The sequence below is a fragment of the Podarcis melisellensis genome (assembly GCF_964234715.1).
Source record: "Podarcis melisellensis genome assembly, chromosome: 13".
NCBI classification, from domain to species: Eukaryota; Metazoa; Chordata; class Lepidosauria; order Squamata; family Lacertidae; genus Podarcis; species Podarcis melisellensis.
In genome coordinates this window covers 27,221,253-27,235,231 of record NC_138545.1, presented here as the reverse complement: position 1 = coordinate 27,235,231, position 13,979 = coordinate 27,221,253, and the positions used below count along the sequence as shown (strand labels likewise).

Genomic DNA, 13,979 nt, shown 5'->3' with positions numbered 1-13,979 from the left:
TTACCATCTGAGACCATTTTGGCCAACAATATCTAGAGACCCTCTGTCCTTTAGCATTATAGAAATGGAGCCCAATTCAGGAGGTAAATGCAAGTAATTGTTGTTCTTTCAATAGACATGGCAAATACACATTTTACAATTTTAAAAATCATGCTTTATTTCATATCTTCACCAGCTACAATTATCCATAATAATTGTGATTATGGATTAACAGATCCATGAAAATACCCATCAGATCCACCTGCTGAAAAGTGTGCCACAACAACTTCAGAAGTCAAAAAATATGCTGAAGAACTGAATTGCAATATGCACATTAATGTGAGGGGTTTGGCTCAGGCTGCTTTACTGAGGTATTTGCAAATGTGAGATCCTCACATCCCATTAATGGCAAATCCTTTCTCAACCCTTCTACGTCTGCTGTCCACTTGCATCCTCTCCCCAGGGACGCAGGTGGCACTGTGGTCTAAACTACTGAGCCTCTTGGGTTTGCCAGTCATAAGGTAGGCATTTTGAATCTGTGCAATGTGTCCATCTCACAAGAAGCCACAAGTGTTTCACAATTACAAAATCTTTCTGTATGCTTCACCAGATCCATCTACTCAGACATCAATCAAATCCATCTACTCAGAATAATGCCACAACAACTGAAGAAGTGGAAAAACTGGTAAACAGCTAAACTGCAATTGACACATTAGATCTGAAAGTTTTGGATCAGGAAATCTTAAAGATGGATTTGGCATACATAGTTTCCTCAGACATCATCAAACATCCTTGATAATGTCAAATCCTTTCTCAGGACTTCATCTATGTGTATTTCTGCATACTTCACCAGATCCAGCACAACATTGCGAAGCTACAAAACTCTGCTGCTGAATTTTCTGACAGATCTGAACAGAGCTTCCTTCACCTCCCTATTTCTCAAGCTGTATATGAGGGGGTTCAGCGTGGGAGTCAGGATGGTGTAGAACAGAGAAAACATTTTGTGTAGTCTCTTCAGTGTTTCTGTTTCAGGGACTATATAGACAAGGAATATTGACCCATAGAAAAGTGACACAACAATCAGATGAGAAGAGCAGGTGGAGAAGGCCTTTTGCTGCGCTACCTTGGATTTAATTTGCAAGACAGTGGAAATAATGCAGCTATAGGAGGCCAGAGTTAGTAGAAAAGGGGGTAATGTCACCATCAGCCCTAGTATAAAAACTGCAGTTCTTACTATGTGAGTATTGCTACAAGAAAGGTTTGCCACAGGATATACATCACAAAAGAAATCATCAATTTCATTGGGCCCACAGAATGTGAGCTCTACCATGAGAGATGTTATGATAGTGTTGGTTAACAGACCACTCATCCAAGAAGTGAATGCTAACTGGAAGCAGAGTCTACCATTCATAATGGTTGAGTAGTGCAGAGGTTTGCATATTGCCAAATACCGGTCATAGGACATCATGGCCAGAAGATAACATTCCGTAGCTGCCAAGAAACCAAAGAAATAATATTGTGTGATGCATCCCATAATGGATATGGACCTATCCCCAGTAAGGAAACTGACCAGCATCCTGGGGAGGATGGTTGAAATGTAGCAAGTCTCCAAGAAGGACAGGTTCATGATGAAGAAGTACATGGGGGTCTGAAGATGCTGGTCAACCACAACCAGAAAAACAATTAGGAGGTTTGCAACAAGCGACAAAGCATAGATGGTAAAAAAAAATACAAAGAGGAAGATTCGCTGTTCAAGGATATTACCAAATCCCAGAAGGATGAATGTTGTAGGGCTTGACATATTTTTCTTTATTTCTGTTTGATGATGAATCTCAACATCATCCTGAAATACAATTTGACAAGTTTTAGTGAGCTTGGACACCATCCCCTCCTGTTTCACCATCCACTCATGTTCGAAGCTAAAGTTGGCAGGATCCAGGTATCCAATACAGTTTTCACATGCTGTATTATTTCAAAATAATGGTCATGGAGTATCATGTGTTTTAAAAGCTCTGCCACAACCCTACTTCTTTTACTTTGAAGCACTTCTCGCATAGAAAGGGTTAGAGTTAGGGCCAGTGAGAAGGGCTGATTTGCAGAGGTGAGGCATTTGGAGAGAAGGATCGTGCTTAACCATTTGCTACCTGTGGCTTTACCCTGTTTCCTCCCTGAAACTAGGCAATATTCCCAAAGCTGGGATTCCAGAACTATGTTGCTGCCCTTCCCACTAGGGATAGTGATATAATGAGAAAGCAAGACTGTACAATCCTGAGAAGGGATTGTATTTCCTTCAAAAGAATGAGGGAGGGGGACTGTCTTTTGGGTGCTTCCAGATAATGCAAAATATTTTCCCTGGAAGTAGAAAACTTGCACAATGGAAAACCATCAGATTGTAAAGCAGGCATGGCAAAATTTGGCCCTCCAAATGTTTTGGGACTACAACCCCCATCATCCCTAGCTAGCAGGACCAGTGGTCAGGGACAATGGGAATTGTAGTCCCAAAACATCTGGAGGGCCACATTTGGCCATGCCTGTTGTAAAGATTGCTTTGCGGATCACCTAGTCCACCACCTCCCCTTCAATCAGGAAAAGATCTGCAATGCAGATGTTACAAAGTGTGAGTCTGAACTCATGTGTGTGTCCAGCACTCATATGTTTTCCATCGTACACTCCAAACAGGTTTAGGATCTTCTGTTGAAGTTAAAATGTGCTTTTGCTGTGAATATGCGTTTCTACCCTTAACCGTATGCCCCAAGATGTTCATGCACCAGAGGAAGGAAGAAAAGTTGGTTTATTGCATGAAATGAAAGGGACAGTTTCATTAGTTTACCCTGCCCAGTTGGTAGTTGAAAGGACATGACCTTAGTGAGAAATGACTCATTTGTTTCCTGAATCAAAAGTTTACCTTAGAATAAGGGAATGTTTTCTGTGTGGAACACCAGACTTTCCTACAGGATGTTGTAATCAAACTTTGCTGGTGACACAGTGTGCTGGGTGCTGATTTTCACAGTAATAGGACACACACTGTTACACAGGATGCAAGCACAGCACCAACGACAGATGTGTGCCTGGTCTGTGTGTAAATAATACAGGATAGACCAGGATTTCCCATGGCATGAAATAAAACATTAAGATTAACTGTAAAAGAGCTAAAAGCAGGTACTTAAAAACAGTGAAAAGATGACTGAAATCATCAATAGCTAAAAAAAGAAGGCACGTGGTTTTTTTTTGCTACATATCTGAGGAGGCTTGGCTAAACAAAGAAATTTTAGGCAGGCACTGAAAAGAGTATAGCACAGATACCTGTCAGATATCAGTAGGTTGGGTATTTCAAAGTATAGCCGCTGCTCTAAGATTTCTTACGCTACTGATTTCTTACAAGTGTGGAACACATGTTCTTTAGCACCTTCAACAGTGCACATTCCACAAAGCTAAATGTTCAAGTTGGTACATATGTTCCACTATGAAACAGCTCTTATTTCACAGTTTCTTCTCATATTTAGCTGAAATCTTCTTCCCTGTAATTTCTATTACTTCTGGTCCTACATTTTGGAACAATGGAGAACAAGTCTGCTCCCTCGTCAGTGTGTTAGACCTTTAAACATTTGAAGAGAGCTATCGCACCTTCCCTGCTTCTTTTTACAGGCAGCCTTCTACCACATGTGTACCACAGGACTTCTAGTCAATCACTTGGAGTGAGTGCTGAACATACTGTAGCCAGGCAATAGCCAACCTTTTCTTTTTTGGCTGGAAATGGAGAATGAAAGAAAATGTGCCTGGTGTGATGTAGCTATGGAGTGAAGGAGAAGAAACTCTGGTAAACAGTGAAGTCCCATGTCCCACTGCTGTCATCTCTATTAATACAATCACTATTGTATTAACATTTACATTATTTTCATTACTTTAACTCTGAGTACCTAGTCCTGGAGTTGTTTTCTGTGAAATTCAAAGTGTTGCCTCCAATATTCCAAAGAGTTTAATTGCTTCAGTAACATATCTCATTTCATATGCTTGCCAACTCTATGACTTTCTTAATAAACTTAAAAAAACTTGAGGACTGAGCAACACTATAATTTTGTAAAATAATAAAGAGAGAGAGAGAGAGAGAAAGAAAGAAAGAAAGAAAGAAAGAAAGAAAGAAAGAAAGAAAGAAAGAAAGAAAGAAAGGGGAAGGTACATTAAGTAACTGTCAATCTGAACAAAAATGAGAAGAAACAGATTTATGCAGCACATCCTTCACTTCCCATCAAACAACCCCACAGTTCCAAATATAGCACATAGGGATGAAAAGCTAATGCATAAATATTTACCTCAAAAATGATTATATTTCTAGGTGGAATTTCTGATGTGTTAGATTCAGGTTCCATCACTAGAAGACAAGTCTCTGTTTTGCTGCTTCTCTATCCTAACAATCTTTGCTTCAGGCGGATGTTGTGGAGTCATGCTTCCTTAGAGTAGCAGAATCCCAGTGTACTCTTCTAAAAGCTCCTCATTTGTCTTGCTTCTATTTATTAGGAAAGTATCAGCAGATGCACTTATTCAAATATGCTTAAATGATCAAGCACAATTGTTTCTGTAGATGGATACTTGAAGTTACTTGGGGGATGGCACTGATCAATTTTTTTTTCTATGCTTGGCTCTATGTATCAGTAATTCTGGGAGCTATGCCAAACATCTTAAACTATTAGCATGGTAAGGCTCACATTATAGGATATCAACGATACTCCAGCCAAATGAACTGGAAAATTGTTCTCAGATGCAGAAAGTTACAGGTTCACTCATGTCAGGGGAAATTCATTTTACTGATTACATGTTACTGTCCCAAAGCCTGGTCTTGATATAACGAAACAGATTTGTTTCCTTTAAAAATATATATATTTGCAAATATAACAATATGACTAGAAGGAAAAAATAAAGATAGCAGCACCTGACATTGACAATAAGGATATTACACCAATCCTAATATATATAGATTAACATACACAGTCCATGTATCCAGAAAGGTATCTAAACAATTAGGAACTTTGTGCTGAATCCTAAGAGGGACAATGAGGTCTTCAGACCACTGTGTAGTAGATGGTGGATGTTTGTCCTTCCAACCTTGAAATATACGTCTCTGATCCAGCATAAGAGTTTCCAGAATCTACTTCTGCTGTCCACTTGCATCCTCTCCCCAGGGACGCAGGTGGCACTGTGGTCTAAACTACTGAGCCTCTTGGGCTTGCCAATCATAAGGTCGGCATTTTGAATCTGTGCAATGGGTTAACTCCCATTGCTTTGTCCTAGTCATTTGTTGTCGAAAGCAATCATGGTGCAATACAGAGTTTAAATTTGTAAAAATTATGTGTCCATCTCACAAGAAGCTACAAGTGTATCACAATTACAAAATCTTTCTGTATGCTTCACCAGATCCATGAAGACATCCATTAGATCCATCTACTCGGAATAATGACACAACAACTGAAGAAGTGGAAAAACTGGTAAACAGCTAAACTGCAATTGACATATTAGAACTGAAAGTTTTGGATCAGGAAATCTTAATGATGACTTTGGCATATATAGTTTCCTCAGACATCATCAAACATCCTTGATAATGTCAAATTCTTTCTCAGGACTTCCCCCACGTTTGTGTATCCTTCAGTTTCTCTATCAAGTCATTTTGGAGCTATGAAACTCTATTGCTGAATTTTCTGACAGATTTAAGCAGAGCTTCCTTCATCTCTCTGTTTCTCAAACCGTATATGAGAGGGTTGAGCAAGGGAGTCAGGATAGTATAGAACAGAGAAAGGGTTTTGCGTAGTCTTTTCAGTGTTTCTGTTTCAGGGACTATATAGACAAGGAATAATGATCCATAGAAAAGTGTCACCACAATCAGATGAGAAGAGCAAGTGGTGAAGGTCTTCCACTGGGCAGCTTTACACTTAATTTGTAAGACAGTGAAAATAATAAAGGCATAAGATGCCAAAGTTAGTAAGAAAGGGGGACCTGTTCCTATCACTCCTAAAATAAATGTTGCAAGTTTTACGAGCTGAGGATTGTTACAGGAGAGGTTTGCCACTGGATATAAATCACAAAAGAAATGATCAATTTCATTGGGCCCACAGAATGTGAGCTTTAGCATAAGCAAAGTGATGATAGCATTGGTCAACAGGCCACACATCCAAGAAGTGATCACCAGTCGGATGCAGAGTCTACCATTCATAATGGATATGTAGCGCAGAGGTTTGCATATTGATAAATACCGGTCATAGGACATCATTGCCAGAAGGTAGCATTCTGTGGCTGCCAAGAAACCAAAGAGATAGTATTGTGTGATACATCCTGTAATGGATATGGACCTATCCCCAGTAAGAAAACTGGCCAGCATCCTGGGGAGAATGGTTGAAATGTAGCAAGTCTCCAAGAAGGACAGGTTCATGATGAAGAAATACATGGGGGTTTGAAGATGCTGGTCAACCACAACCAGAAAAACAACCAGGAAGTTCATCACTAGAGATAAAACATAGATTGCAAGCAACAATATGAACAGGAGAATTCACAGTTCAAGTAGGTTGCCAAATCCCAGAAGGATGAATGCTGAAGGACTTGATTGATTTCCTCCCACTGCTGTTTGTTGGTGATGACTGTCAGCATCATTCTAAAACACATTTTTTTTAAAAAAAAACATTAGCAAACTAATGTTGTCACATTTGTATTTGTATTTTAAGAGATATCTGCTCCTCCACAATGGCTTTGGGAAGGGAAGATTTGTGGTGGAGAAGCAGCTGGAAAGAAGGTTGCTGGACCTTTTCCTACCTGCTCCTTTCTCATGTTTCCTCCCCCAACCCAATCATGATTGCAGCATCTTGTATTCGAAACCCATGCCATTTCTCTTCCCAATAGTGACAGGAATGGAATCCTGAGAATAAGATTGGGGAATTCCATACATATTATATGAATGGGATATTGCTTTGTATGTTCCCCAATAAAGAAATATAACACAACAGAGAATCTCAGAACTGTAGAGTTGGGAGTTACCTTAAAGTCCACACCCCTAACTAGTATGGAATAAAGGATTTATTTATTATTTTGCAATGGGTGTTTTTAAGGAGATAAGAGAAATCACTGTGTTAAAGCTGACCAAAAGTCCAGAGGTAGCATTATTATCAATTTACGATGGGGCGGAAGGTTCACAGGCTATGAAGGACTTGCTCACAGATTTATTGACAGCTGCATGAATTATTATAGTCAGAAAGAGGAAGGAGCAAACTCAATATAAAATGGAAGAATGGTATAAAGAGGTGTGGGATACAGTGGTACCTCAGGTTACATACACTTCAGGTTACATATGCTTCAGGTTACAGACTCCGCTAACCCAGAAATAGTGCTTCAGATTAAGAATTTTGCTTCAGGTTGAGAACAGAAATCACACGGTGCGGCAGCAGCGGGAGGCCCCATTAGCTAAAGTGGTGCTTCAGGTTAAGAACAGTTTCAGGTTAAGAACGGACCACCGGAACGAATTAAGTACGTAACCAGAGGTACCACTGTATAGCTATTAATGATGAATGTGCCATTAAGGAAAGACGGGGAATATGCAGGAGAAATGATTTTAAGGAGATATGGAGGGTGTTTGTATAATTTGTACTGTTAAAACGGAAAGGGGTCAAGCCATTACAAGAGGTGTTGAATTTTTGGGAGGTTGGATAGTTACAACGGAATGGTCTTGGTGGTGGGGTGCACATTTTTATTCTTATTCATTTATGATTATTACTTCGTCAAATAATAATAATAACAATAATTCCACACCTCTAACAGTACACAATACTGGACTAAATTCTGTGATATAACCATTCTGATGTTTGAAGACACCCATCTCTATTTCCATACATGCCCTTTTTGTGCTGTGCTGATTCTATTATTGGTGTTCAATGCGATTCCTCCTAATATGATTTCCACAGCTGTAGTCTAAAATGGAACTAAATGGGTTAGAGGACATACAATTGTAGCCCTAGTCCAGTGTCTTGTTTCAGCTATACTGAAGCCCAGATGAAGGGCACTGGTATAGGTTAAACACTCCAAGAACCTGATCACATGAAAAGAGCTTGCTGGCCATAGAAAGGGAGGCTGTTCCAAAGGACATCATAGCAAAAATCTGGCGCAGACAATGTGATGTCCAACAGAGGTTTGGGGCTACAATTCTTATCAGCCCTATTTAGAGATGGAGGAGAAAATTGATTTTAATGAGAAACTACCTAATTCAATTTTTTAAAAACACATACACACACAGACACACATGACAAAAACACAACTGTCCTTCAAAGTTCACACTTCTCCATATTTTGCAATATGGTTCTTATACCAAGTAATACAGTATATTAAAAGGAAACTGTCATGGAAATGCAAAAATGAGCATCTTCATTAAAACATCATTCATCCCCCCCCCCCCAAAAAAAAATCTTTCTAGAAAAATAATAAAGAAATGTCATGATTAAAATTCACAAATTGCTATGGAAATGTTGAGAACTAAATTTAAGAGTATAAAAATGAAAAACTAAGAGAAACTGAAATGGAAAGACTCATGCATCCCTCCCCCCTGTACATATGGCCAAGGGTCAGGGATAATGGGAGTTGTCCACAATATCTGGAGAGCCCTACATGAGCTATTCCTACACTACAGGAAAATATGAAGGATGAAAGGACCTGAAAGTGAGATTACTGGATACAGTTGAAGGCGATACAGGGAGGATGTGTGTGTGTGTGTGTGTGTGTGTGTGTGTGTGTGTGTGTATTTACTGGTGACTGGACATTTGCCTCCTCCCCTTCCTCTTTACAGAGAACAAAAATATGCCTTTAAAAAAAAATGATCCACACAATCTCATCCCTGTCTGGAGTTTTATGCTTAATTCTTCAGGATATTTCAAGTGATTAATGAATGAAATGGGGAAGGGAGAGAGAAAAGTAGCTGAACCAAATATCTTGATTGTTGTAAAAATTATCAATATTTTTATTACACTGTCTTAGGAAACATTCTCCAATCCTGAAGTAAACTACATATAGATTTTGATTTTTCTTCCAGAACAGTCTCACTGAATCAAACAAGGTAACTCCAGATCCTTATTACCTATATTAAGTGAACAGAATTCTGGGTAAAAATCAGCAGCTTGGAAACATCATTGATTGCGAGATTCCAAATGAAGATGAAGAACGTAACTGTCAAAACTACAAACTCAGGTGAGCCAGAACTGAAGTACATTCAAAATATTCAAATGTCATGAAATATTATTTAAACTATGAGTACCTAGCATTGGATTGAGAAATCCAACATGCTATCTCCGGTTGTCTAAAGAGTCTAAAATTGATCTGTCCTTTAAAAGATGGCTTTTCATACATTGTATGCACATATTCCTAATAAACCTTGTGACTGACATATAAAGAGGAAGGCAAATTAAGTAAATGCAATTGATCTGAACCAGTGCTTTTTTCAGGGGGCACGCAAGGGTACGCTGTACTGGCACCTCTTTTAGTTGTTGATAAAAAGTGTGACACTTACAGTAACAATTTCAGGGTGAGTACCGGCACCTATTTTTCTAGAAAAAATAGCACTATATTTTTTAACAATCTAAACAGAAATCAGATCAGACTTACTAAACCCACCTTCCACAGTTCACCATGAAATTGATAAGAGTTGCCATATGAGTTTGAAATGGTTTCTGTACATACCTGATAGAAATATGGTGCCTATAAACCATATTAAATTCTCATGAAATAAAAAAGAAACACCCTGTTCCAAGGATAGCACATGCGGATGAGAAACTATATTTACCTCCAAAATTATTGTGTTTCTAGATGGAATCTCTGATGTGTTCAGCTCAGTTTCCATTCTTAGGATGCACGACTATCTTCTGATTCCTTATGGCGCTCCCAAGTTTTGTTCCAGATAGATGCTATGGAGTCGTGCTCCAATCTTGCTCCCATCCACTAACAAAATATCAACGTGCACTTTTTAAAGTTCAAATGTTCAAGATGTCTGGCTTCCATTTAGTAGCAAAATATCAGTAGGTACACTTAGACACAGTTAAATAATCAAATACAAGTGCTTCTGTCACTAGATGTTTGCAGTGACTGGGAGAAATCACTAAGCAGTTTCTGCCTGTGTTTGGCTACCTATATTTGTTATTCTGGGAGTTATGCCAAGTGTCTTAAACTATTAGCATTAGCTGTTAAACTATTATCTCACATAATGGGATGTCAATACTGCAGACAAAGCAGGGGGGGGGGAGTTCTCAAACAGGGAAAGTTAGATGCTCACTCATGTCAATGAGAATTCTATACGATACGATATCTTTATTGTCATTGTCCCATGCAGAACAATGAAATTGAAAAACTACATAAAACATTCAAAAACCCCTAAAAACTCTGAAACCCATTTTAAAATACACTATACTATAGAGACACTTTATGCTGCGTTTAGAACCTGAATTGCATTTGCATAGAAATTGTTTCTCAGGCGGCTAGTCCTGGCCTTTATAACCCTATACCTTCTTCCAGAAGGCAGAAGCTGAAAGAGATCATTTCCGGGGTGCGTACTATCCTGTGCTATCTCTGCCACTTTCTTATGGCACCTGAGAGCATAGATTTGATCTAGGGTGGGAAGAGTGCACCCAATTATTCTCTCTGCAGTCTTTACAACCCTGGACAGCATTGTTTTTTCCCTGGCCGTGCAGCTCCCAAACCACACACACAGACCATAAGTTAATACACTCTCCACAGTGCAATGGTAAAATGCCATCAACAGGTCCTTTGAGAGATTATTTTTCCAGAGGATTCTCAGGATTCTCTACCCTCTTCTAAACCCATGTCTATTTAATTAATGGCACCAAACTGATATTAACACACACACACACTGTCTCAACAGGATGAACAAGAATAGCCAAGCTATACCCACCGAGACTTTAATTTTCAAGTGTAGGAGTAAAAATAAACAAATAAAAGAAATAAAGTTGGATCATGATGTCCTTGTGGAAAAATATATCATACCTGACAGCTGGATCCATTGCCATTTTTAGAGTAATCCCATTGGAATCAACGGAACTTATTTACTGATCTTATAATCTTTACACTAAGGATTGTGCCCAAACTGCTTTATTGAGAGCAAACTCTAACAGGCATTAGGCATGAGAAAAGACTGGATTTCTTAACATTACTGAATAGGTCTATTCTAATCATGACTAACGCATTCTCTGCATTCTGAATTAAGTGAACTTTTAAGGACATTTCTAAATGAAGCATATTAAATTAATCTAAACTGGAAGGTACCAAATTAATGAATGACAGTAGTATAGAAGCTGTCAGGGTATGAGTAGTCATAATCAGTTCCCTTTCCCCCAGCAGTATACACAGCTAGCAGATGAAGTAGCGTTGATTAAAGTTACTCCAGGATAGAGCTATCATTGTGTAATCCTCTGCCTTTTAAAGAGGAATTGTGATCTCATCAAGGGTACACACTGAGTAGCACAGGAACCAGCTCCTAAGTGCCAAGGTCCCTTCACCTTCCCTAAAATATTTGAGGGGCCCAGGCCACCCAAATAAATGGGTATTGCTACTCAAATAGTGTGTGTGTGCTGCATCATGTCATCAATCATGTGGGGCAGGGCTTACCTGGATCCCGCTCCCATATTTTATTCAAGTTGGCACCCCTGCTGAGTAGTTCCCCCCAATCACCATCTGTCTCTTCTCTGGACTGAGCCTCGGTTTATTCACCTTTTCCCAGAGCAAATGGAAGCCTTGATCTAATGTCATTGGTAGACAGTTGGAGCAGAACTGGGGAAATAATAATACCTTGTGCATGTGTGATGACATTCCAAACTGTCTCAGAGCATTCCTAGGTGAGCTTTCATCGCCTTGAGAGTACTATGACGAAGTTCATAAATACTGAGCTGATTTCAAATCAAGTCATGGGGCATTGTCTATCACTAAAACAAACAAACAAACAAACAAACAAACAAACAAACATACAAACAAAATGAGAAATGCATGATTTTAACCCAGATTCTCATTTTACAAAATCATAAATGTGGCACTGCCAATATACTTTTGAAAATAAACATCACAGCAAAAAGCCTTCTATTTTTCCATTATTGTTTATAAAATCAATCCAGGCATAAACTGAACACTATATGAAGTTGCTGCTGTCAAGCAGGAAGTTTGAACACTAGAGGGCAGCTAAAGGCAATCAATTTATGTATATAAATCAAATGTCTTAAAACAGGTGTTTTGTTATGATTTTGTTTTTAAAACATACACCCCACACCAGTGGCAGAGCATATGGCTGTGCTACCCAGGATGGGCGTGCTCCCAAGGGGGGTGGGGCACACTTCTGAGGGGAGCAGAGTGCACTCCCGAGGGGCATGAGGTGTGGAGGGTGCCCTCCCAGGTGTGGGATATCCACTTGGGTGCATGGAGTGGCGTGCACATTCTGTAGCCGGGGGCGGAGCAAGCCGCCCACGGGGGCAGAGTGAGCTGCTGATGTTAGACATTCAGCGCACCGCCAGCCTGCGACTCCCAAGCCTCCCCCAAGCTGTCAAAATGAAGGGGGGAATGTCGCCAGCAAAGCGGCACAGCTCCCTCCCTTACCCTGACCGCTCGGGGTAGGCCTGGGAGTCGCGGGCCAGTGGCGCGCCAAATGTCACCCCCTCAGCGAAGACACCCGGGGCAATCCATCCCCACCGCACCCCCTTCCTCCGTCCCTGCCCCACACAACTGAACTTGAAACCAGAAGGCTGTAAAATTCCAGTCATATGTTTCATCCAGACAGTAAAGCAATCCCATGAAGCAATAATTAATACAAGAATCCCCTTAGGGTTTAGGAAGTCAGTTGCAAGATAAATGGTCCCCGCCCCCAGATAGCCAATCTGCAGCAAAGTCCCACAGGATCACTTATTTTAAGAGAGAAGCATCTACACCCACAAACATTATCACTAACAGTTCTTTGTAAATGTGGCTGTTCCAGCTTGATCAGAGCCTATTGTGTTTCCTTAATTTTTTTACTACAGGTTTTGAATCCTGGAATATCACTGTGCATCAAAGAGATTGGTTGAAGGCAAGTGCTCATCCCATATGATGCTATTCTTTTGTTGGTGAGGTACCATATTTCAAGAGTTTTTCTAAACAATAGTTTGTTTTTACCAGTGTTAGGATAGGTCAATTTCTCTGTTTCTCCGTTTCTCTCTGTTTCTCTTCTTTCCAGTTGTATGTGAAGTTCTGTTAATGCAAATGCATGGTTCAAACTACCTTTGTGGATGTTTCTGGAAAGGCCATGACAAGTTAAATAATTAATTTATTTTACTAATCCTTCACGGCTTTCTCTCACCCATTGTATCAATGTAAAGTTCAAGGAAGAAATACATACAGAGGATCCTATCTTGAGGCAGTTGACTCTGGTGGCAGATGCTGTGGGGGGCACTCCCCGTTCCCCCTGAGTTCCCCTAGTTAGCCTCCTGTCCTTTGGTACATTGGAGGATGCCCCATCAGGAATGCTGAAATAAGATTCTGGGGAATGGCTTTATTTCGGCTCATGTATCATTCTGGAATGTGTAACGTAGTGTCAGGTAATGGTCTGAAGATGACGACTGGGGAATGCATTCTACGGCAGACCAGCTTCTCTCCGATGGAGAGTTAAATGGGGAAGAGTGGTCCCCATTGTCCATGGTGTGTTCAGAAGCAGAGAGTGAGAGAAGTTGAACAGTTTAGGGAGGGGTTACCCAGTTGTGAGATAATGACAAGAGAAACAGAAGGGAGGGGGCAGCTAGTCAAGACATCACTAGAGAGTGTGGGGGACTCCCCCCTCACCACGTACTCAGAGGTCCAAATATATTAGAGGGCAAAGGAGTCAGAGGGAGGGAGGAACTTCCCGTCGGTGCCTAAAATGCTGCAGAAGTTGGAAGGAGGATTTAGAATAGCCAACTGCCCTCCTTGAGGAGAGCTGTGTATTTGTGTTTGCAACATGATGTCGTAATAAAAGG

The 13,979-nt window shown here is 40.2% G+C and overlaps 1 protein-coding gene and 1 pseudogene across 2 annotated transcripts; both read right to left on the bottom strand.

Moving 5' to 3' along the window:
- Positions 1 to 853: 853 nt before the first annotated feature.
- Positions 854 to 1,882, bottom strand: LOC309354858 (olfactory receptor 2AP1-like; the record flags this gene model as incomplete). Its single annotated transcript, XM_081885121.1, has 1 exon — positions 854 to 1,882. The coding sequence occupies one exon, from the start codon at positions 1,880 to 1,882 to the stop codon at positions 854 to 856; it is 1,029 nt and encodes a 342-aa protein (XP_081741247.1).
- A 3,762-nt stretch (positions 1,883 to 5,644) lies between these two features.
- LOC309354857 (olfactory receptor 6C4-like) lies at positions 5,645 to 9,838 on the bottom strand (annotated as a pseudogene). Its single transcript has 2 exons — positions 9,782 to 9,838; positions 5,645 to 6,616 (listed from the first exon to the last, which is right to left on the bottom strand). The product of its transcript is annotated as an olfactory receptor 6C4-like (transcript).
- Between the last annotated feature and the right edge of the window lie 4,141 nt (positions 9,839 to 13,979).